The 26,187-nt window shown below is 37.6% G+C and overlaps 1 protein-coding gene and 2 pseudogenes across 2 annotated transcripts; all 3 read left to right on the top strand.

The window, feature by feature from the left end:
* Window positions 1–5,414: 5,414 nt before the first annotated feature.
* On the top strand, window positions 5,415–6,388 carry LOC147549682 (auxin-induced protein AUX22 pseudogene; annotated as a pseudogene).
* Window positions 6,389–22,143: 15,755 nt separating this feature from the next.
* LOC147549681 (auxin-induced protein AUX22-like) lies at window positions 22,144–23,797 on the top strand. Its single transcript, XM_086669423.1, has one exon. It carries the CDS (start codon window positions 22,930–22,932, stop codon window positions 23,470–23,472), a length of 543 nt encoding a protein of 180 aa, XP_086525549.1. The 5' UTR covers window positions 22,144–22,929; the 3' UTR covers window positions 23,473–23,797.
* A 1,277-nt stretch (window positions 23,798–25,074) lies between these two features.
* LOC147549680 (auxin-induced protein AUX22 pseudogene) lies at window positions 25,075–25,912 on the top strand (annotated as a pseudogene). Its single transcript, XR_015237862.1, has one exon. The product of XR_015237862.1 is annotated as an auxin-induced protein AUX22 pseudogene (transcript).
* Window positions 25,913–26,187: the final 275 nt, after the last annotated feature.

The raw sequence follows: 26,187 nt of genomic DNA, 5'->3' as shown, positions 1-26,187 counted from the left end.
AAATAGGGGTCTCATTCTAAATACTTAATAAGTTGTGATAAAGTCAAACTCTTTGTAAATAGCAAAAAATGTATTTACAAATAGCCAACCCTCTAAATAACACTTAAAGCTATATAAATAGCACCGGCCCTAATTCGCCTAGTTGTGATATTTTTTTTCCCTAATCATTGGTTTCTTCCTTAGCAAATGGGAAATATGAGTAAATAGCACCGGCCCAAATTCGCCTAGTTGTGATACTTAATAGCTCTATAAATAACACCCTGCTCAAAAGTGTTATAAAGAAAATTGGGTCAATTAAGGGGTGTTTTCGAAAAACACATCACTAGTTTTAGATAGGCCAAAGCACCCCCTAATTTTGGTTGTGGTTTTGAGATATTCAAAATATTGCGAGACATTAAAAATATTCTCCAAAAATGAAGTCTAAAATCGGATTTAGAGGGGATCCAGTTCACCTTGATTCCAAGGGGAGTTGGATTTTGTTTTTTGAGCTTTCCTCTTTAACCTTTCCCTTCTGCTTTCTTTCTTACTTGTTTGACTGAGTTTGAGGGGAGAAAATGTGGCTGGATTTTGTAATCCATGTGTGAAGTAGAAATCTCTCTCCTCTTCTTCATCAATGGAGTTTAGCTCCAATCGGACCAAGTTCATCTTCTTTATCTATCTTGAATGTCTCACTCTCTCAATCCTTGGGGGTTACCTTTTCTCTGAGAAATCGGAAATCTTCTATGATTTCATCCGGTGTTTGCTTGACGTTCATTATTATAGTGCAATCCATGTGTACTTGCTTAATTGCCTTAGAATCTTTATCGTTACGGTTTTTGTTCACGGGTTTTGTTCAAAGATGAAAGATGGACTCCCAATTTTGGGTCGGTCTTCTCATTTGTTGGATTGATTTTAAGCTTCATATTTTTGGTGACCAACCCTAAATGTTTTTGCTTCGCTTTCATTTTGAAGTATTATTGTTTAAGGTTGATATCTTTCTTTATGTTTTGATTGTTTTATTTTTGTCATAATCTAGTTTTTGCTGGACAGAGTTTTTATTTTAGTACCGATTCTCCGTGGAAGTCGGGAAGTTAACATAGACAGATTTCACAACTGAAAGTCGTGGAGTTTGGTCTGGGGCTGAAATATTCATGAGAGAGGAGTTTTATAGGCGCCGCTGGAATTGTTAAAGGAGCATCCCTCTCTCACAAACTTCCTCTCAAATGTGTTTGGTGGAGGCGGCTTTAAAACTTATAAGCGTTTTGCGTAAAATTTGACAGCTACCTACGACAACATTTTATGCACTCCAAATAAATTCAAGAAATTTAAAAAAAAGTTCGACTGCTTCTTACCTTGAACTAAAAATAAACAAGAGAAAGTCACAGGTCCTAATTTCACCCACGTAGTCCACGATTTAGAGTTAAGGATGTGTTTGGAGCACTCGTTAAATATTTGCAGCATTTTGTACCTACTGTGAAGTATTTTGCTAATTATTTTTAGCATTTCCTCTATTTGTATTTGTATGAAATTAACTTTTTCTATTTCAGTTTTATATATTTCTCTACGCATTTTTTTAGTTTTTTTTATTCTACTTTTTTGTTTTTTAACGACTTTACTCACTTCTTTATGTATCAAGGTACTTTCAACGGTTGGAGTGGTAAGAGGTATAATCTTCCACCCTCGAGGTCAAGGGTTCGAGACACGCTGAACAATTCAAGAAAAAAGGTACTTTCAACGGTTGTAGGTCATAGTTTCCTCTTGTTGATTTTCTCTCGAACTCAATAATGGTGCTAAAGTTCGAAAAACTCTGTCCACATATTTTGTATACACGTAGGTACTTAAAGATATTTCCCTCAGAGTTTGTGGCTTAGGGTCTATGTTTTTGGCTTAGGGTCTATGATTTATGTATATCATTTTAGGTTACAGTGTACCTTGCTAATTTTCTGTAGATACTCAAACATGCTGTTAAAGTTCGAAAAGTTATGTTACACAGTTTTGGTGCTTCAAGCATTTTGGTCAAACATTAACACTAGAGAATAACTTGATTTTTTCTCTCTGATGTGTATATGGAGCTCCTTAAAGGCATCCTCCTAATATTTGTAACATATGGTGTAGGGTTTATGTGTACGGTTTTAGGTAATAGTTAATCTTGGGGATTTTTCGTAGAAAATTCAAAAAATACTACTAGAGTTAGAAAAGTTTTGTTCACATATTTATGGTGTTCAAAACTTTGTCTTGATATCTTCTGGCACTTTTCATTAACTTTCATTGTCTTAAATGTGTTTCAGTCTATACTAAAACTTAAGTAATTAAATTTACGTAGTATTTGTTACAATATAATTTATTAAAACAATCAATAACCTAAGTAGTTTTTTTTTTTCTCATTTATCTTTGGGTTATTTCCCTAATGGCCCCTAACTTTGTGACCAGCTTCCCGCCTGGCCCCCTACTTTACGAGAAATACCCATATGGCCCCCTATTTATTTTTTTTTTAGTTTGAAGGTCGCCGGCCGGAAATTTGGCCGGCCGGCGACCTTGCCGGAGAAGGTGATGAAGTGGCGTAACAGATGATGTGGCGTGACATGGCAGAGAGAGAAAAAGAGATGGAGGAGAGAGAGTGACGGAAAATTAACGGAAATAGGGGGCCATATGGGTATTTCTCGTAAAGTAGGGGCCAGGCGGGAAGCTGGTCACAAAGTTGGGGGCCATTAGGGAAATAACCCTTTATCTTTTGATTCATCTAAGTAGCCACCAACTTAAGTCAACCCTCTCCCTTTACGCTTGTATTGTTCAATCTTTGGCAAACATCTCGTGTAAGCTGTTTAGAGTTGGATTCGACCACAAGTTTGTCCATGTACAAAATCACACACGACCCACAATTTGACGTGTAATATTGTAAAATACATTAGTGTTCAAAAAAGGGTTTGTAATTCATGGAACTATACGAAAACGACAATACAAAGAAATGATTACATTTCTCAACAAAAAAAAAAAAAGAAAAAGAAATGATTACTTTTTCTATGCAACGTAGTCTGAGTAAACCTGAAAACTACAAAATGTGAATATAATGTTATAATCAAGTAAATGCTAGGAAAATATACAAATTTTTTGCAGAAATATATTCTTTTCCGAACAAATTTTCCTAATCATGAAAACCAGATTATAGGGAGTGGAATGATTGAAGAGTATTTGTGAATTTTTTTTTAGGAAAAAGATTGATGTTGAACTTTTGATAGAAGGTTTAGTTGAATCGAAAAGTAAAAGATAAATCAAAAGCATTATTGGAGATGACAAGAAAACCAAAAGAAGAAGTAGAACAATTACCAGTGTTGAAAATTAAACCATTATCCAAAGAACAATGAACCAAAGCTCAATAAAAAAAAAATATACTGAAAATTGCCCACAACTCTTGGTTGGAGTGGTAAGAGGTATAATCATCCATCTTAGAGGTAAAGGGTTCGAAGCATGCTGACCATTCAAATAAATAAAAAATACTAAAGAATAAGTCATTGTTAAAGAACAAACTTAAGAAAAGATTGACATAGACGAACCTTAATGAAGAGAAAGAGTCCTCTGATTTTCGGTTTTTGTGGTTCGGGTTTAAATGGAATTTGAGTCTCAGTGCTTTTGATATGAAAATGGAAAAAGAAAGAGGTTTGGGTGGAACAAAATGAATTTGGTTTTCTTAACTCAACATAAACACATCTCTAAGAAACCTTAAGGGTCCGTTTGATAGTGAGAAAAGGTGGCTGAGAAAGTCGTTTTCTCGAGAAAGTGAAATTTTTTCTGTTTGGTAGAGCCAAGTGAGTAAGAAAATCGATTTCTCATTAGAAAAAAGAGTTGGCAAAAGGGCTAATTTCTTTTCCCACAAAATAGTTGGGAAAACCCATTTTCCACTCACATAAACACGCTCTCTTTCCTCCTCCCGTGACTTCTCTCTCGCCTTTCGTAACTTCCTCTCTAACTCTCGCTTCTCTTCGTTTTTCTCTCTCACTACAGCTCGCATGTTGATAGAAGGATAATGATGGTGATTCAAGCTTGAAGATGATGAATTAAGGTTGGGATGTTGACGATGATGATGGGTTTGAATCCAAGGTTGATTCTTAAAATTCAGTGAAGAGTTGGAGAAAAAATAAACGAAGGAACCAGAAATAAAAAGCAATCTTGTTGAAGAACCGATGGTTTTTTCACCTCTTCCTATAAGAACCAAAGAAACCTAGAAATTTCATCTTCACAAAACTCTAAAACCTTTTGGTACTGAATAGTGGCTAAAAAAGTAGTAGGAAAACTTCAGAACCATGAAAGAATGGTTAGATCTTTCCCCTTCAATTCCCACCTTCTCTACATGTATTTATGTTTCTTAATTTCTTCTATTTATCTGCAGAATTAATGTTATAAACCTTGTTATATTTGCAATCGATCAGTTTGAGTTCACTAGAAATTTTATCTATTAGGATTTGAGAAGAACATGGGAACAAATTGGTTTTTAGTACTGACTTCTTGATAGATAAGGGATGATTAGGGTTCTTGGAGAAGATGGTTTTTTGTACTGACTTCTTGATAGATAAGGGATGATTAGGGTTTTTAGAGAAGATGGTCTCGAATTTTAAAGGCACCTCTAGTTACTTGGTTAATAAAACAAGAGTATATATTGTTATGGGTTGGATGACCCAAAAAACTAATGCTTTTTAAATTACTTTCTAAAGGCACTCCGAATTTCCCACAACTCTATCAAACAGCTACAAACATTATTTCTTACTTACAAAAGTTGACTTTCTTACCCATTAGAAAAAATAGGATTTTCTTACTCAGCTTTTCTAACGTATCAAACGGACCCTTAAGGTTTCTAAGGAGCTACCGTATATTTATAAGGGTTTGGGAGGAAGAAAATGGTTTCAGACTTAAAGTACAAAAATATATTTTTAGACTTAATTCTTATTTCAAGTTTTATTTCGCACTTAGGGTACGTATTGGTTTATGAGTGAATTTCGCACTTAGGGTACGTATTGGTTTATGAGTGAATATAGAGCTAATTATTTCCCCTCTTTTTCGACTTTAGACTTAGGGTACATATTGGTTTATGAGTGAATACATAGCTAATTATTTTCCCTCTTTTAGGACTTTAAACACCAAAATTCTCATGCTAAGTTGTTTAGTTATTCAAAAGGAAAATTTAATGAATGGGCCCATTGACCATGTAAAGCCACATGTAGTGTTTGGGATACAAATATTAGGTGGTCCGGACTAAGGCCAACCAGGCCAAGAATCGAATCGTCCAACAGCCGTATGGGATCTGTCTTTGTATCCAACCTCTCCATAATACACCACTCATTTTGTCACTCAAACCACAGACCAATAATCACTATAGCACCTGTAATGGCACCCACCACCATGTTCCTTCTTTCCTCCCTTTATATATATATATATAAAACCTAGCTGTTTATCTTCAAACCTCATAACATTCATCATCACAAACCCTAAAAGAAATTCAAATTTCTCTATCTCAAATTCTCAACCCCTAGTTTCAATAGAGAAATGGCAAAACATGGTCTAGGGATTGATATCATGACAGAGTTGAAGTTGGGTCTTCCTAGTGCTTGTCCTTCCATGAAGAAAAATGATAAGAAAAGGGTATTTTCTCAAATAAACGATAACGAAAACAGCTCGACATCAACAATGACTACAGACGATGAGCCGAAACATCGTAACAAGACTCAAGTTGTTGGGTGGCCACCAGTTTGTTCTTACAGAAGGAAGAACGCCCCAAATGTTGTTCATCAAAATAAAATGGACCATATGTACGTAAAGGTTTCCATGGATGGTGCAGCATACCTACGAAAAATCGATCTTAATGTTCATAATACGTTTTTGGATCTTGTCCTTGCCTTGGAGAAGCTCTTTGATTGTTCTGGTCGCATCGGAAAGCAAGACTCATCAAACGACGACTCAGATTTTATTCCGATTTATGCAGACAAGGAAGGGGATTGGATGCTTGTTGGTGATGTGCCATGGACTATGTTTACTGGATCGTGCAAGAGGTTAAGAATAATGAGAAGATCAGAGGCCAAATCATTTGGATTAGCCTACTGAAATTTCTAACAAAACACAGTAAATTACAGATCTAAAAAAAAGGTGTCATAAATGATGCAGATGTAACAAGCTGTCGGAAAATTAATGAATTGAGATGCTAATGATATGTGGGAGGGAAAACTTGAGCTTCACCATCAGTCAAGGAAGCCACACCCTATCACCATGATAACATTGATGGAACTTAGGAATTAATTAGTTATTTTGTTATTATTTACTTATTTCTTTATTCAATCTAAATACGGTTACCTTTGTTAAAAGTTTGTTTTGTTGATGTATAGAAAAATATTTGAAGGGTAAAAAGGAAAAATATATCTATCAAGAACGGAGAGCGTCAAACTAATTAACAATTCTTTTTATTTTTATTTCTCTTTTATTTTACTTTATTTGATCAATTGCGCTTCGCAATCATTGAAGGAAGTTTGTCTATGTGCCCCAAAAAGCTCAATTATTTCTCTCCTTCCATATAGTCCATCAGATCGTAAATGGTAACACTAAACTGAAATTCATACATCATACTCCAATTATCAGCTTTTCAACCACGAATGAATCGCAACATCAACTATTAATTCGTAACCCTTGTAAAAACAACGTAAAATAATTCCAAAGAGACCTTACTGTCGAGGAGCGAGCATGTACGTGTCCAATCGACTTCCCCTCTATCCTATAATTGAAAGATTTATTGACCGACTGGATTTAGTTAAAAATCAAAAAAATATATTCTTTTAGTTAAAAATTCAAATATTTGTATTTCATGTGGTTAAAAAAATATATTTTTTGCAAAGGTGTCGCAAGGTGTTGAAAAACTGTCACAAGATGCTGCAAAGCTTGTGCAAAGCTATTGTAAGATGTTGTAAAGTTGTTGGAAGGTGTTGCAAAGTTGTCGCAAGGTGCTGCAAAATTGTTGCAAGTTAGTGCAAATCAAAAATGTACTTAGGGAGTTGAAGCCTAAAAAAAGTTGACTGATCATTTTTCACATAAACAAAAAATTTATACGGAGTTTTGACCAAATTTCTCTTTCATCAATGCCTTGCAACAAATTATAGGTTGAACCGACTGAATTGAATAGCCCTCGTTGGTGTTTACGCGCCCAATAAGTGAATCCGTTTCTATGTACAAGACCAGTGGGTCCCCGATATTCCTCTATGAGTATTGGCACCTGCGCTACCGAAATGCCGAGAAAAATTGAAATTCCAACTGCAAACATCCCCTTCAGTGGTCACCATTGCTGAAACAGATGATTGCTTAGATCTAGACAGTTTCCATGGAGCTGGAGAAAGCTATCATAGAGTTTTATTATCAGTCCAAATGGAGTGGCATGCCCACATAGGTGATAGGCAGAGAACAATACCGACATTGACCAAACATATTAAAAATCCAGTATCAGTATCCAATTCGGTTATAGAGATGACGGAGGATTTATTGAAATTCACCTTCAAACCCATCAGCTCAGACTGTGAAAAGGTTAAACCTTTGAATGATGAACACACTCGAGTATAACCGAGTGGAGGTGAAGAAGATGATCGTCTCGGTTGATAACCGAGAGAGAGGGAGAATGGATGTTGGTCTCGGCTATAACCGAGAGGATAGGTGACAACTCTCGGGTGAAGCCGAGAGTGATGATATGGATGCTCGGGTATAACCGAGAGAGAAGGATGGAGCTCTCGGTTATAACCGAGGATAATTGATGATGATCTCGGGTGAAACCGAGAGATGAAGATTGGTGAGCTGTTGATCGTGTGAGAGAGAGAGAGAGATAGGTAAATACCTTGTTTATTAACACTACAACTTGTATTACAATATGTCTTGGTATGAGTATATATAGGTTTTACATGATAGAGTTTTAAGATATCAAAACTTATCTAAACTAATCTAAACTATAATCCTAATATCTAAGGAATCCTAGTTGTAGTAGGATTCCTATTTGGACCAAGTCCACTCGGTTTGGCCGAGTGGAGTGGACCTTCCAACACTCCCCCTCAAGTTAGAGCGGGAATGGAAGTAACGCCTAACTTGCCAATTATGTTCTTGAACGGTTCTGCCCCAAGTGGCTTAGTGAAGATATCCGCTAACTGATTTTCTGTACTGGTGAAGCGTGTGGCAATGACGTTGTCTTTAATCTTTTCACGAACGATGTGGCAATCTATCTCAATGTGTTTTGTACGTTCATGGAAGACGGGATTATCAGCAATGTGGAGAGCGGCCCGATTGTCACAGTAAACTGTCATCGGGTCAGAGTGGTCGATTCCAAAATCAAGTAGTAAATACTTGAGCCATTGTAATTCGCATGTGAGGATGGCTAAAGCTCGATATTCTGCTTCTGCCAAAGATTTGGCAACTGTGGGTTGCTTCTTTGATTTCCAGGAGAGAGGGCTGGACCCTAACATTGTGAAGTATCCAGTAGTGGATCTACGGGTTGAAGGGCAGCCAGCCCAATCTGAATCACAGTATCCTGTAATATGGAGAGAGCTGTCTGCGGATAAGAAGACTCCTTTATCAAGAGTACCCTTCAAGTATCGTAGTACGCGATGAGCTGCGTCTAAGTGTACTTGGCTAGGTGTTTGCATGAATTGACTGAGGTTGTTTACGGCGAAGGTGATGTCCGGCCGTGTAACCGTTAAGTAAAGTAATCTGCCGATGAGACGACGGTAAACTGACGGATCAGGTAAAGGTGTACCGTCGGTGGGACTGAGACGGAGTTTCTGTTCCATGGGAAACTCAGAAGGACGTGAAGCGGTGAGTCCAGAATCTTTCAAAATATCAAGAGCATATTTCCTTTGACATAGAAAAATGCCTTGTGATGAGCGAGATACTTCGATATCGAGGAAGTACTGTAGACGGCCCAGATCTTTTAGTGAAAAGGCTTTATTTAGAAATATTTTTAACTGGGAGATAGCATGATCATTATTTCCCGTGATAATTATATCGTCTACGTAGACAAGGACATAGATTTGAGTGGAGTGAGATCGAAAAGTGAAAAGAGAATAGTCACTTTTAGACTGAGAAAAACCACGTTCGATAAGAACGGAGGAAAATTTTGAAAACCATTGACGAGAGGCCTGTTTGAGACCATAAAGGGATTTAAGAAGACGACATACTTTAGACTCCCCCTGAGATGAAAAACCGGGGGGTAATTTCATGTAAACTTCTTCATTAAGGTCGCCTTGAAGGAAGGCGTTATTTACATCCAATTGATGGAGACTCCACCCTTTAATGGCGGCAAGAGAAAGAAGGACACGAACGGTTACTAATTTAGCAACTGGAGCAAAAGTGTCATTATAGTCCAACCCCTCGATTTGGGTGTAGCCTTTGGCTACATGGCGGGCTTTATATCGCACTATAGATCCATCAGATTTGAATTTAATTTTATACACCCATTTGCAACCGATGGGCTTTTTGCCGGGTGGTAAACTGGTGATTGTCCAGGTTTTGTTTTCTTCCAAGGCTGAGATTTCCTTGGCCATGGCCTCTTTCCAATGAGGAGACTTCATTGCTTGAGTGAAAGAGGTTGGTTCGGTAGTTGATAAAACCGAAGAGAGAAATTGTTGATGAGAATTGGAAAACGAATTTATGGAAAAATAGTTTTCAAGAGGATATTTTATAGTATTTGTATTGGAACACACATAGTCATCTAGATGACTAGGTGGGCGGCGACACCGAACTGGTCGGCCGGAATCGGCGACGACAGAGTCGGAGCTCCGGTCGTCGGGTGAAGGATTCAACAATGAGGAGTCGTTGCTCGGTGGTGAGACAGACGGTTCTGGAGGCACACCAGAACCGGGGTGTCCATCACGGTCTGTTGAAGGCACCCCTGATGGGGAAGACGGTCCATCGCGAGTAGGGCCTGAAGTCGGTCCATCAGGGGTGTCTGAAGGCACCCCTGCGTTGGATCCAGACCCGCGGGAACAGGAACAGCAGATTCATCAGTGAATCCGCTGCTGTCCAGCGGTGAGATTGATTTAATGTTGTCGTTTGCCGGAAAGACAAACGTTTCGTCGTCGTCGATGGAGATGAAGGGTGGCGGACGCGAGATAGAGGGTTTTACCGCCGGTGTAGATGTCATCGGAAATCGATTTTCAAAGAAAGTCACATCACACGAAATATAAATACGTCGTGTGGAGATATCGTAAATTTGATAACCCTTTTGTCCATTTGGATAACCAAGGAAGATGCCGGCGGAGGAGCGAGCATCCATCTTAGTTTTGACCAAAGGGATTCGGGCATAACAAAGACATCCGAATACACGTAAGTGTGAAAGATTCGGAGGAGAACCCATGAGGACTTCATGAGGTGATTTTCCATGAAGGATAGGTGTAGGTAACTTGTTAATGAGATAGACGGCGGTTAGAACGCATTCTCCCCAAAAGGAAAGAGGGAGATGAGCTTGAAGACGTAAAGATCGTGCCACTTCAAGAATGTGACGGTGTTTGTGATGGGCCTAAAAAGTTTCCTAACTAGGTCACCACCCGCAAGTATACGGGCGTCAAGTGATAATTCCGGTAAGTCCGGTTCGTTCCTCAGAGACTAGTTAAATTTATTCTAAAACTAGGAAATAATAAGATTTTGAAAATGGTTTTGATTTTGGTTTTAAAATAAAATATATAAAATATTAAAACGAATAAAAACGAAAATGAAAATGAACTCAAATGGGGGAATGATCTAAGGATTCAGAATCTATCCACGGAGCAACTCTAAAGGTGAACTAATGAGTCAACGAGTACTTTTATTACTCAGGCTTTAAAACATGAATGGTCTAAAGTCTAGAAGATGTCTTCGTTAAAGTGAGAAAAACTAATAATGTATGCACAACTTTCTTATGTATTCATTGCCCAACTATTATGCATCAACCAAGAAGTATAATCCATCAAAGATTTAGTCTAAGCATGAAATATCAACTCTAGAAGCATGAATAATGAAGAACTAATCAATTTTCAAGAAAGAAAATGCAAATAGGACATGAACAACCAAAAGATTACTCGACTCAGAATTTAAACACACCTAGAAAGTAGATAACATAATGGATTCCATCAAACACCCTAGATAAAAGACTAACTACTCATAATCATCAAATGCAGTCTCATCTCAAATCATCAAAATAACAAGAAAGATAGGATAGAGTAAACCAAATAGGAGATTTGTTGATGATGAAGATGGTTTCACACTTCTCTGTAAATATCAATTAAGGCTCATAGATGAAGAGATAAATGTAATCTCTTTCTCTGTCAAAAACTTAAAGAAGAATGACAAAGTGATGATGAATAAATCTCTTTGTTCTCTGAATTTCTTTTTCACTCTCTCCATACAAACTCTCTGTTCTTTCTGATTCTCTCTCTCTCTCTCTCTCTCTCTCTCTCTCTCTCTCTCTCTCTCTCTCTCTCTTACTAAGAACATATAAGAAAAAGAAGATACAGACAGGACCACCTCTCTCTCTCTACAATTCTTTCTCTCTTAATACTCTTTCTCTCACTAAAAGATTACAAACAGAAGAAAAAGAAGAAGAAGACGGATAGGTGATGGTGGTTTCTCTGTCTAATCTTTCTCTCTCTCTAATAATTCTGATTTAAGTGAGCTTAAGAGAGGATGATTTGACCCCCCTAACCGAGATGATCTTTCACTCTGTTTTCTGTCTTCTTATATAAGAGATGAAGCCCACCAAATCAATCTCTCTCCCTCTCTAGATATCTCTACTTGAAATCTTTCCTATCTTCATTCCAAATTCGAAATACCCAGCTCTCTCAATCCAATCTCTTCCAATCTTTCAATATCTCCTTCTCAATCAAATATATCACCAACCTAACCGAATCCTTCTCTTTCCATTCTCAGTTCGAACTTGTATATAGAAGTAGAAGAAGATTACAATCACAACTCCTCTGTTCGAATAAAATCTTCAACCGAATCTTAGTATTACCGAGAGCTCACTTCATCATTTTCTCTCTCTAGAATTAGTTTCTCTCTAAATATCAAATTAAATTTCTGAAATATACTCAGAAATCTCCTTCTCTTAATTTATTCATCGAATCCAACCTTCTACTCTTTCCATCTCTGTATTTCTATTTATAAATCTCCTCAATCTCTCTGTCTCGGCTTTCCTTCTCTGTTCTCCATTATCTTCTTTGTACATTTATTTCCTTCCATATAACTCTTTCCTTCTCTAAAAATTTCTTCTTTATTTGCCTCTGATTTCCATATTCAGTTTTTGATTTTCTATCCCTTCTCTCTCTGTTGACAGAGGAAAGAAAATATTGCCCTGTTTAATAGATGATGATGATAGAGACGAGAGAGAGAAAGGAAGGGAGATAGGACTCCTCAAATCTGGCGCCCAGTGAGCGTGTGTAGCTGTCAAACTAGAATGATATCCTGCATTGCGAAGCAATATAAGATGTTACAACGCGATTCTAGATATAGCCACATGAGTGCAAAGTTTCCTATCCATTCGATTGCCCTTGATGCGCTCAGGTTTACTGTTTTATATTGGGTGAGGTCACACGGAGGCAGAGACCTTAGAAATCCCGAAATCCACCGAACTTGTGACAGAAGAGAACCCGCACGTAGCCTGCTTTGTACACGTGTCCTACGCTTACTTTGATCTAGTGACTTTAACCCCATCTTTGACTTGACCTACTTTGTCCACCCGGACTCCGAATTTACTTCCGTTTTCGCCCACGAGCTCGTCTTCGAATCTACTTCTCATTGGAGTATCAATATTTGCTAAGATTTTCAGGACCAGCAAATGACCAAACTACCCTTTTGTGTCTCTCTCTCCCATTTTTAACCACTTTCTGTGCTCAATTCCATAGAAAACACCTGAACAAAAGAAACTTACAAATTATCAGAGTAACCGCTCGAAATAGACTAACTAACCCAAGTTAAGAGATTCAGATGGGACATTTTCATGTCTCATCAGTTTGCGCTCAACAACTCCGTTTTGTTGAGGTGTATAGGTACAACTACGTTGGTGGGAAATTCCTTTTTCAAGGAACCAACGTTGTAGAGAATTGTTCATAAATTCGGATCCGTTATCCGATCGAATTGTTTTAATGTTGCAATTGAATTGTGTGTGAACGTAATTAGAGAAATTCATAATTAACGTATTTGAGTCCGATTTGGAACTCATGAGAAATATCCAAGTACAACGTGAAAAATTGTCAACAAGGGTTAAAAAATAACGACACCCGGAGGTGGAGGGAACCGGAAAGGGACCCCATAAATCCATATGTACTATGTCAAAAATACTTGAAGAAGTAGTAGTACTATTTGGAAAAGGTAAGCGACTTTGTTTGGAAAGAGGACATAATTCGCACGGTACTTTATTTGATAAAAAATTAAATTTCATACATGGAAGTCTAGAATTAAAATATTGAAAACGTGAAAAAGATGGGTGGCCAAGACGGCAATGCCATAAAACAAAAGACTCATGACTAGAATTATCTCGAACTAAATTTGAAACTGAAAGGATGGGACGCTCCGTGCGAAGGAAGTAAAGGTCGTCATGAAGACTACCATGCCCAATCTCCGTCCTCGTTGTTCGGTCCTGAAAAAGACACAAATCACGGTCAAATAACACGGTACAACGAAGTGATTTAGAAATCTGAGATATAGATACGAGATTAAATTGAAAAGAAGGGATGTGAAGAACATCCTGTAAATAAAATCTATTCGTAAAATAGATGGTACCAATATGATCAACCTTGACTCGGGAGTCGTCCGGTAATCGGACATATAAATCCGGTGGTGCAAGGGAATAAGAAGAAAATCTTGAAAGATTTGAACAAATATGTTTAGCGGCTCCCGAATCAATAACCCATGGAGGATGAAAAGAAGAAGAGTACTTACCTGTGAGATTGATGAGGGGATCCTTGTTGGTGCCGTTAGAGTGGTCGGTTGATTGCCTATTTCGGTCCAATAATGCTAAAATACCTTGATATTGCTCATTAGTGAAAGATGACGCTGTAGGCACCCCCGAACCGTTATGGTTCATGGCCGAACCATTGCTGTCCATAACCGAGGCAGTCACGGCATCTTGTCGTGGTCGGTTCCTACCACGTTGACCATAATTGGGTGGATACCCACGTAATTTGTAGCATGAGGAAACATCATGTCCATGAATTTTGCAATTTTCACAAAAGGGTCGAGGACGTTTAGTACGTTGTCTATCGGAACCATTGAATCGGTTATGTGAGTAATCGTTGGAACCAACGGCAAGGGCAGCAGTATTGGAGTCAACATTCATGGGAGTAACGAGATTTTGTTGAACCTCTTCTTGCTATATCTTGGTTGGTTCTTTCAACCAAAGAGCGACCATGTCCACATATACAAGGCTCGGTGATTAGTAATGAATTGAGTTCATCTTGAAGAGCCTTGAGATGTGTAAAATACGTAGAAACGTCTAAATTCTCTTGTTTGAGACAAGAAATAGCTCTCTTTAATTGAAAGATTTTAGGAGCATTGGTTTGATGGAATCGATCAAAAAGATTCTTCCATATATCGGATGCCGTCTCATCATATAAGATAGATGATCGAAGAGGTGGGTCTACCGAATTAATAAGCCAACTAGAAACGAGATCGTTGCATCGTCCCCATTGTTCTAATTCATTAGGATCGGTGGGTTTATCGATGCTTCCGTCTACGAAACCTAGTTTTCCTTTTGCTCTTAAAGCTTTTGACATTCCTCGAGACCATGAGGAGTAATTATCACCGGTTAGAAGTGGTGTAATAAGAATAGTAGTAGGAGAATCCGAATGGTGAACATCAAACGGCCCACTATTGAGATTAGTGTGGATTTGAGAAGTTTCCGAAGTTTCGGGAGTAGTCATGATTCAAGAGAAAAAAAAAATTGAAGGCTCTTATACCATGTGAAAAGGTTAAATCTTTGAATGATGAACACACTCGAGTATAACCGAGTGGAGGTGAAGAAGATGATCGTCTCGGTTGATAACCGAGAGAGAGGGAGAATGGATGTTGGTCTCGGCTATAACCGAGATGATAGGTGACAACTCTCGGGTGAAGCCGAGAGTGATGATATGGATACTCGGGTATAACCGAGAGAGAAGGATGGAGCTCTCGGTTATAACCGAGGATAATTGATGATGATCTCGGGTGAAACCGAGAGATGAAGATTGGTGAGCTGTTGATCGTGTGAGAGAGAGAGAGAGAGAGATAGGTAAATACCTTGTTTATTAACACTACAACTTGTATTACAATATGTCTTGGTATGAGTATATATAGGTTTTACATGATAGAGTTTTAAGATATCAAAACTTATCTAAACTAATCTAAATTATAATCCTAATATCTAAGGAATCCTAGTTGTAGTAGGATTCCTATTTGGACCAAGTCCACTCGGTTTGGCCGAGTGGAGTGGACCTTCCAACACAGACCCTTCAATAACTGAGAGGCACAAGACCTTGATACCAAAGAAGATCAAACCTGAGTTGTCATAACGAATAGCTAAAGAGACAAACTATTACCCGGTTGTATTCCACCACAAGAAGGCTGAAATAAACTAGTGACGTCTCCATTTACTGGAATACAGAGATGGGCCGCCCTCACTCTTAGCACCCCTATGGATTGGGGTAGTCCGAGGACACGCAGATTAGGTCTAGTCTGTGTTGGACTTGAATAACACAGACTCGTACCAATCCGAGGCCCACAGAGAATGCCAAGAGAAGGTCGGCCTAAGAACAAAATGACGGGGTGCCTTTAGAGGCACCCTAAAATATTTTACATCTGACTCAGGCCCAGAGTGTTATAACTATCGTGTGAATTAATAATTTCAGAGGCGATCAAGATATTATCTAAGATCTGTCCACCATGAACAAACTTGCCTTGCTGAAAAGTAATAAACTAGAGGATAACCCTCTTTAAGTCTCATTGCTAATGTCCGTGAAGTGATTTTGTAGACACTACAACTAGACTGCCTCAATTTTAGGAATCAATGTAACAAATGTCGAGGCATGCCTCCTGGCTTCAGTCCAGATTCCAGAAATACAGCCCAAGTGAGTTCGAATGTGATGTACATAAAAACGTCTATGATGATATGCCAGCAAGCATTATAGAAATTCATTAATAGCCGCTTTAATACCGTCCTAACTTTTGACATCATTATTCTCAATTATGAGACGATCAATAACTCTCCGATTTATTTGCAGTTTGATGAAAATATGTACTAGTATTTTTCTCCCCTTTCTCTGTCGGATCTCAAGTCCATAAAGGTCCTAAGAGCAAGTCCAATGAGTCCCGGTCCGAGGGCTCTTAATTCACCTTTTCATTCAAATTTAAGGGCCCGGGCTCAGACCCTCAAAATCAGCTCCAATGGGGAGCGGTCCCGGGCCCTTAAATTTGAATTTTGAATTTTTAAGTTTTTTAAGTTTTTAAATTAATGAGTTATTTTTATTTTGTTTTCACAAAAAAAAAAGAAAATAAAATAAAATAATCCCACCGTTGGATCACCGTTGGATGTGATCCAACGGTGGGATTTGCTCCCCAATGTGACCGTTGGGGAGCCCCAACCGGCCCCTAATAAGGGGCCGACCCTTATTTCCCTCAGCCCTCCGCCCGGGACCACTTCCACTCCAATGGGGAGGATGGGGTGTCCGGGACCGCTCCCCATTGGACTTGCTCTAACTCTCATAAACTTAGTTCTTTTTTTTTGAATTCAAGGGAAACATATCCATTAATAAGTGATAAAATCACGATGTTACATGGATGATAATTTGTAATTTCTCTCCTCTGAAGACTTCATGAGAGTTACATACCTTTAAATGCAAAGTACCTCATAAAGGGAAAAAAATTGGACTAGACACAGACACGAAGGATCCTTAAAGATCCGAGAAAAGAGACCCTAAAGATCTGACAAAAGGATCCTAAAGATCCGACAAAAATAACTGAAAAAAACTAAAATAACCATCGCCAGTAAACCTTCAATGCCGCCGGAAAACCGCCTTTTTTCACCGATAAGACCGCCACCATCACCGACATAATTTAAATCCCCGTCGCTTTCGCCGGAAAACCGCCATTGTCTCCGGAAACCGTCGCCGATAAACCGCCGTCAACACCGGAAAACTGCCACCACCATAGAAAAAACCGTCGTCATCATCGGAAGACATAATTAACTCAGCAAGTCTCAACGAGTCAATTCCTTCTTCTTCATTACAAGTATTCGCCAACCACCACTCCCACATCCAATGTTTGATACATAGAAAGCAATGGAATTGATCTTGGTTCTACCAACAACTATCTGAATATATAAAGAAGCATTCTCCTGGGCTGCCTTCTTAGTATGTGAAGCAACAGAACTTAATGGAGTCTGGCTACTCTTGAAGTTGATACTTTTATAAAGAATGCCGGGTGGGAATGAAATTTTCAGACCTTCCAATGAAATTTTGGAAGGAGAAATCGAGAGTGAAGTGGGTAGCAGAAGGGGATCGTAATACTCCATTTTTTCACAGATCAGCCATTATTAGAGGTTCTCGCAATAAAATCAGTTTGCTTAAAGATGGTGAGAATATTTTAGTTTCGGAGTCTGATATTCATGATCATACAGTAAAATTCTTTCAAAATTTATATTCGACAAAGGCTACACTAGGGACTTCTGATTTGATCTCTAAAGTTATACCACGTTTGGTAGAAGATTCAGATAATGACATGCTGACAATGCCACCATCTCTAGAAGAAGTTCGTCAAACAGTGTTTAGTATGGATGCTCAGAGTGCACCGGGGCCAGATGGTTTTGGTGGTTGCTTTTTTCAACATTTCTGGGATATAGTAGGAACAGATGTATTTCACTCAGTGCTCCAATTTTTTCAAACAGGGTGGATTCTTCCTAATATGAATTCTAATTTGTTAATTTTGATTCCTAAGGTTACTTGTGTTGATCGTATTGAACTCTTCAGACCTATTGCTCTAGCAAATTTTCATTACAAGATTATATGTAAATTATTAGCTGATCGATTGGGACAAATCGCTCCTAAGATTGTTTCAGAAAATCAAAGAGGTTTTATGAAAGGAAGACAAATATCAGACTGCACTTGCTTAACATCTGAATGCTTTAATATTTTGAATCAGCGGAGCTATGGTGGAAATCTGGCAATCAAGTTTGATAAGAAAGCTTTTGACACGCTAGAATGGTCTTTCATACTTGCAGTTCTTCGGCAGTTTGGTTTTGCAGAGATTTTCATTTCTTGGATATCAGCGATCCTGCATTCTGCAAAGTTATCTGTCAGTATTAATGGGACATCTGCAGGGTTTTTTGAGTGTTCTAGAGGGGTTCGCCAAGGGGACCCTTTGTCACCTCTCTTGTTTTGCATTGCAGAGGATGTTTTATCTCGGGGTATCACTCAACTAGTTTATGATGGTAAATTGAATCTAATTTCTTCACCTAAAGGGTGTACAGCTCCGTCGCATATTGTTTATGCTGATGATCTTATGGTTTTTTGTCGAGGTATACGATATAATCTACAGGCCCTGATACTTTTGTTTGAGGAATATGCGGCGATCTCTGGTCAAGTGGTTAGTAAAGAAAAATCTTTTATCCTTATTGGGTCTACAGCTAGACACAGAATCCCCATTGTCTCTTCTATTCTGGGTATACCACAAGGCACTTCTCCTTTCACTTATTTGGGCATCCCCATATTCAAAGGGAAACCTCGAAAAATTTATTTACAACCATTACTAGACAAAGTGAAACTCAAACTTAGTGCTTGGAAAGGTAAAACACTATCGATGATGGGACGGATCCAGTTAGTCAATTCCGTTATTTTAAGCATGTTGGTATATTCTTTATCGGTATATTCTTGGCCTCGCAGCATTCTATCTCAGCTACAACTTTGGATCCGTAATTTTATTTGGAGCGGTGACATCTCAGAATCAAAGTCAATAACTGTTGCTTGGCATAAACTTTGTGCTCCGATTGAAGAAGGGGGTGTTGGTATTAGAAACATTTTTACGTTGAATGAAGGGGCTTTGCTTAGATTAGCATGGCGAATGGCATCCACTTCGGCTCATTGGGCCAAATGGATGAGAGCTCGATTTTGTCCATCTGGGCGATTTACTTCGTATAAATGTTCCTCAATTTGGCCAGGTTTGAAGAATAAAATTGGTATTATTTCTCTTCATTCAAGGTGGATTATTGGTAATGGTACATGAATCAATTTTTGGTGTGACCGGTGGCTCGACTCCACCATAGTTGAAATGTTAAGAATCCCTGAATCACTTCATAGTCGCCTTAAAGCTACAGTTTCGTCTTTCATTACGTCCGGTAATTGGTCGATTCCGAATATGTTGGAGTTACGTTTTCCAGACTTGGCGAGGCAAGTTAAGGATATTGTAATCCCTATAACACAACATGAAGACAAGTTAGTTTGGGACTTGTTACCTTCAGGTGAGTTAAGTTTTAAAGATGCTTATGAGTTTATGCGTCCTCGCCATTCAGCAGTAGAGTGGGGTAAGAAAATCTGGCGACAATATATACCCCCTCGCCGATCGCTTTTAGTATGGAGAGTTATGCATAATCGCCTTCCGACTGAAGACATTCTTATGAAAATGGGTTGCTCTTTAGCATCTCGATGTTCCCTCTGTGGTCAGATGAGAGAGAGTATATCTCATTTATTTTATGGATGTAAATTTGCATCGAAGCTTTGGGCTTGGGTCGGTTCTGTATTTGGTCGTAATATCAAACACTCAACTGGCTCAGAATTAATTGAGGGAGTCTTTACAGCTGGCTTCTCAGAGCAGGTTGAAGGCCTATATTTATCAACAGTAATCTCGGCTTTCTGGACTATTTGGGAGACCAGAAACTCTTGCATCTTTGACAATACCATTCCGGATATCTCCAAAGCGATCTCGGTCATTCGTCGTCTTACTTTTGAGTCTGGGCGACTGGTTAGCGGTTCCATGCAAAATTCAATGAGAGAAATTACTATTCTTCGTTATTTTAAAGTGACAGGTCGCCCAAGAAAAGCACCTCAAATTATTCAAGTTGATTGGCACATGCCTCTAGCCAGCTGGGTAAAAGTCAACACAGATGGTTCATCGAGAGGTAATCCAGGGGTTTCTGGTTGTGGTGGGATATTTAGAAATAACAGAGGTTTTGTATTAGGTTGTTTTGCAATACCTTTGGGTATTCAAAACTCCGTCTACTCAGAGTTGATGGCTGTAGTACATGCTGTAAATATGGCGTGGACAAGAAGTTGGAAGAAGATTTGGCTGGAATGTGATTCTATGTTAGTTCTGCAGGCACTTAATAACACCTCCATAGTTCCTTGGTGTCTGCAGAACCATTGGAGAAATACTTTAGATCGGATTAGAGAGATGGAGTTCCGAGTCTCACATATTTACAGAGAAGGAAATGCTGCTGCTGACCGGCTAGCAAATGAAGGTTGCTCATTGGCAACTGCTAATTGGTGGAGTGTTGCGCCTAATTTTATTCTATCTTATGTCCACAAAGATGTAAATGGTATTTCTTCGTATAGGTTTAGATGACTTTGATTCTTAGGTACGTTATGAGATCTCTCGTTATCAGGGTCAGGCTTTAAGTCCCCCCTTCTATTTGTAATTTTTTTTCATTTATTAATAATATCAGGTGATGATATCTAAAAAAAAAAAAAATATATGATCCTAGAATTATTTATGGAGGAAAACTAACTAACAGAAAAGGAAGAAGGGGATCCGGCGAAGGGTCATCCCTTCGCCGGAGGAATCAAAACACAGATCTGAAGGCGGTTTAAGAAATGGTTTATTTTCTAAAAAAAAAATATACTTCTATTTTCTAAAAAGTCATTGGAACCCAACTGTTATGTTTCTTGAAAATACCCTCTAAAACAACATAGAGGATGGATTTGGGACCAACCCCATAAACTTAGTTCTTAAAGTTGCCTATAGATATCCATCTTTACTAAATATTTACCATCGGTCAGACCTCTACTCCATTCTTTGAATACACCTTTCAATACTTGAAGTTCTCGTAGAGGCTGTAACTCGGGCGACTGTTAGAAGTAAAAGGAGGCCACCATAATTCAACCAATGGGATAAAATCGACGTCTTTCAGCCAACCGATCGATTCTCAAAAAAGGATGGGTGTCTAAGCCATACGGATGAACTACTTGACGAAGGATAGGAGATTTATCAAACCTCAATCTAGTCAGCACTTACTGTCGAAGGAAAGAACCATTAAGTTTCCATGAATCAGTAATTAGAAATCAGTCTAGACGAGAGAGAGAGAGAGAGAGAGAGAGAGAGAGAGAGAGAGAGGGTAGGAGATAAGCCATTGGACTGAGTGAAGAGTCCACCGATAAGCTCATGATCGAACAACACATGTAATTAGGATAATATTTTCTTTCTAAAATAATAACAAATTGTATTTCTTACCTTTTTCTTGGTGGATGCTTCTTAAAATAAATAAAAAAAGAATACTTAACCGAGTAAAAAGTGCAAACGAGCAACTCTGGCACAAAAGTGTCATAACTAATTTATATAATGAAACCCCTAACAATGATGTCTATATTACCTATATCTAAAATCTTTAATAGTTTAATGGTGTTTTTTTAATTGATTGTCATCAAATGAGTAATGACAACCTAATCCAGTGTGAAATTGCCCAAAAGACAGGCACTTTCACTTTCCTAATTTTCTCATCCGTCAGTGTGCTGCTATGTCCCCCAAAATTGATGGTGATACTCAACAAAACTTCATACCCCTCGTGTGATGGGACTAGCCACTATATTATATTAATATTAGAAGGTAGCAAGAAGTGGTCGAAAATGCTGGATATGTCTAGCTCACAAGATCTAAAGAAATTTTAACTCAAGCGGCACATTTTCGCCTGTTGCTCTTCACCGTAGAATTTATCTGAATAAAAACATAATTCGATCTTTAGTGTTAGTCAACACTTGAAATTTTGCTAACATTAAATTTTCCTTATAATAGAAAAGTTAAATGTGTGGAAGCTTGATATTTAGAAATGGTGCCAGGACAAAATCTAATATATTAGGGTATAAAAGCTTTGTTTAGCTCTTATTATCTGGTTCATCCTCAACAATTCTTGGTTTGAGCGATAGGAGGTTTAGTCTTCTACTTTTTACGTCATGGGTTCGAGGCACGCTGACAATACAGAAAAAATCATCTGGTTCATCGTATCATAAAATCAAGTTATGATTGTTACGTGTCAAAAGAACACCATTATTGTGATTTATTGATTACTCTTAACACCATCATTGTGATTTATTGATTACTCTTGAGCACGGTTTAGCTGGACGCCAATGTGTGAATGGGGTCACTCCGGCATTTCGTTATATTTGTTAGTATGTTCAATACGAGTTTTATAGTGAAAAATATATAATCGTTTTCCTTTTTCTCTTTCCACTTCTTTTCTTTTTCTCTTTCCACTTCTTTTGTTTCCCATCTTAGGCTACCCAAATACACCTTTTGCCTATGGAAAAACAATTCGTAGAAGCTTCTGTCTCATTAAAGACAGTATTTTTGGTCATCTTTCTTTTCGACTCAAATTGCCATCCATACGTGTGAAAAACACAAACTTATGAGTCACGTTTGATCTATTAATTATGTCGTTTAATTTCTACTACCGACAGTATTTTGACACCACAACCATAGGAGTTGTCGGGTATTCAACTTAATTAATATATGTATTTCAATACACTATTAAGTAATTAACACTTAAGAACAACCGACCAATTTATATTATTTGACCTAGTTTTGTTCTCATTTTGTCCCCTTCTTTTCTTGTGTATAAAACTACTCATTTGGATCCCTAAAATGTATATCACTCATCTCTTACACAAACCAAAACTCTCATAAACACAACCCCAAAAGAAAAAAAAAAGAGATTTCTATTAAGTTTAAGAACCTCAAATGGCAAAACAATCAAGTCTAGGGTTTGAGATCATGACAGAGCTAAGTTTGGGTCTTCCTGGTTCATGTCCTTCAATGAAGAAAAATGATAGAAAAAGAGTTTTTTCGGAAATTAACGACGACGAAAACAGCTCAACATCGACGATAACAGTTGAAGATGACAGGAGAAGTCATAAGAAGAATCAAATTGTTGGATGGCCACCAGTTTGTTCATACAGGAAGAAGAATACTACAAATGTTGTTCAAGATAAATTGTTTGTAAAAGTGTCAATGGATGGTGCACCATACCTACGAAAAATCGATCTCAACGCTCATACAGGGTATTCGGATCTTGTATTTGCCTTGGAGAAACTTTTCGGTTGTGGCAGCTGTATTGGGCAGCAAGACTCGGCCGACTACTCGGAGTTCGTTCCAATTTATGCAGACAAAGAGGGAGATTGGATGCTTGTCGGTGACGTTCCATGGACAATGTTTACTGAATCTTGCAAGAGGTTAAGGATAATGAGAAGATCAGAAGCGAAAAGTTTTGGATTGTCGTTGTGAAAGTTTTTATATATGGAGGACAAGAGAATTCTGGAATCAAGAAAACTCTCTTTACTTATGATGACAAGATATTAACGTTACAAAAGGCGGCAGATGGCACGGTGACCTTGCTGCTACGATCCACTGAGATTCAGACTGGTAATAGTCTAATTGGAAGTGAGATGAGGTCCTAAATTAGTCAAAGAAGCTCCACCAATCACCACATTCATTGGTGTGAAGAAATTCCACATTCATTGGTGTGAAGAAATTAGTTATTTCCTTACAAAATCTAGATCTAGTCCTTTGTAAAATGATGTATAGAAGTAATCATACAAACAATACAAAATCTATGAAAAAATTGAAACTCAAAATGAGCAGATCGAATTACAATATATACTATCAAATGTGTTCAAATATTTAAGTATATCGAATTTTCTTGTTGGATCTATACGGAATTGGTTCATGATTTTCTTGAGTTTCATTTAAATAAGGCAAAACCAATTCTTGGTTTTAATTCTATATACCAAAAAAAAATTGCATCTTGTCTTTTAAGGACACAAGATTTTCTCTGAGTCATAGCAAAAATTATCAAGTTTTTATCAATAGTTGGATTGAACGTTTGCGATTAGAATCCATCTTATTTGCGACTAAAGTACATCTCAATCGTTACACTTAACATTTCTCATGTATGAATGGAGACCTTACCCAATGTCAAAATGTCATGACAAAAAAAGGTTCATTAGGGATGGTCAAAGACCATGAAATATGATTGGAGTTCTTATTTAGGACAACTTTTCATGTGAATATCAGTAATACCCAAATAGTATTTGAGACACATATAGAGATACTAATCGTCACAAATAAGTAGTCGGACAAATTCAGCCAAGTTAATGCACACTTTGCATCAAATCAAGTGTCAGGGTGTGAAACTCAATTGATTCTATAGTAATGTCATCTATATAATATAACACAACCTAGCTTTGATTACCCTCTTTTTGTTCTTATCGACTTAACCATATGAAATTATTGAACATTATTTAATAAATTAAAATGCTTCGGTGAATAACCAGAATACTTTTGCATATATCACATGCTAATACCGACATTAGATATTTGAGTATTATAAATGGGTTATGTCTAATCAGACGATGCCAAACAAAATCTTAATCATAATTTTTATCGGTAACAACCCTCATTAATCTCATTAATAAAATAAAATAAATAATTGATCCACATGAAATTTTGGAAATGAGTTAAACCTAAAAGATTTTCTTGGATCTAACAGTTAAGATTCGATCATTTGTATATCACCAATTATTTATTCTTTAGTCCTTCAACATAGACAACGTAATCCGCTGAAGGTGCCAGAGACAACGCCTATCTCCCTTGTCGCCCTAACCATCTATATTTGGGACATGTCCTTTATATTTTAGTAACATAATCAACGGTCGAGATCTTTAATATCATACCTAATAATCAACACTCAATTACATCTGTTGGATCAAGTTTGATAGCCAACTTATTTGACCTAATTTTGAATACAGTACTAAGTGGGTAACTCGATGTGTCTCACTTTTGTCACTTAAGAAAGAGACCAATTAGCCAGTAGTTGATCCATAAATGTCCCAAACTTGTCCCATAACACCTTTCCATTATGTATAAAAACTACCCATTCCAATCCTTAGAATTCAAAACACATCTATCATCACAAAACCCAAATTAGCCTCTGAAAATCAAAACCTAGTTTGGAAAGAAGTTATGGAAAAAGAAGGAGGTTTGGATCTTGAAATCACAGAATTGAGATTGGGTCTTTCTAGTGCTTCTCCTTCAATGAAGAAAAATGATAAGAAAAGGGTATTTTCGGAAATTAACGACGACGAAAACAGCTCAACATCAACTAGAACTATGGGGGATGATCAGAAAAATCATAATAATACTCAAATTGTTGGATGGCCACCAATTTGCTCATTTAGAAAAAAGATGAACACCTTAAATCAAGAAAACTTGTATGTAAAAGTATCAATGGATGGTGCACCTTACCTTAGAAAAATTGATCTTAATGTTCATGAAAGGTATTCTGATCTAGTTTTAGCCTTGGAGAAGCTCTTTAGTTGTTCGGGCCGCATTAGTAAGAAAGACTCAGAGGCCTCAAGTGAATCGGAATTTATTTCAATTTATGAAGACAAAGAAGGAGACTGGATGCTTGTAGGAGACGTGCCATGGACGATGTTTACTAAATCTTGCAAAAGGTTAAGGATAATGAAAAGATTAGACGTGAACGGGATGGGATCGTCATGAAACTTATAATCAATTAGCATAACCAGAATTACCTACCTTTAATTTGAAAATTGATACTTTAACTTCTTATATAATACTTTTGTAAGTAAAAAAGATATACTTCGATTACTTTCATATATCATAAATATAATTAAGGTACATAAGTGAATCAAGTTTAGTCTCATTTCAGTGAATTCTTAATTTTCTTTTGGACAATTTTAGGAAGCCACACAACACCGTGATTGCTGTTGTTACCATCAAGTTTAAGCATGAGAGAGTCTGAGAGTGTATAATCATTTCCGATAGAGTTTGAATTGGTTGATTTACCCAAATTAACATAACAATAACCAAATTAATTATGAAAATACGAAAAAGAATACAGAAATTTGGTCCAATTTCCCTGTAAGAATTTTACTTAGTTAAAAGGATCAATTAATGTTTTCTAATCTTCAACTACTA

Source organism: Eschscholzia californica, unplaced genomic scaffold, assembly GCF_041429995.1.
Source record: "Eschscholzia californica isolate CP2 unplaced genomic scaffold, dmEscCali1.0.p SCAF_3, whole genome shotgun sequence".
Classification (NCBI taxonomy): domain Eukaryota; kingdom Viridiplantae; phylum Streptophyta; class Magnoliopsida; order Ranunculales; family Papaveraceae; genus Eschscholzia; species Eschscholzia californica.
This window is presented reverse-complemented; position numbering and strand designations above follow the sequence as displayed.

What these genes read in the sequence shown, in the direction of transcription:
- LOC147549681 (XM_086669423.1), top strand. Translation starts at nt 22,930, where the DNA reads ATGGCAAAACAATCAAGTCTAGGGTTTGAGATCATGACAGAGCTAAGT.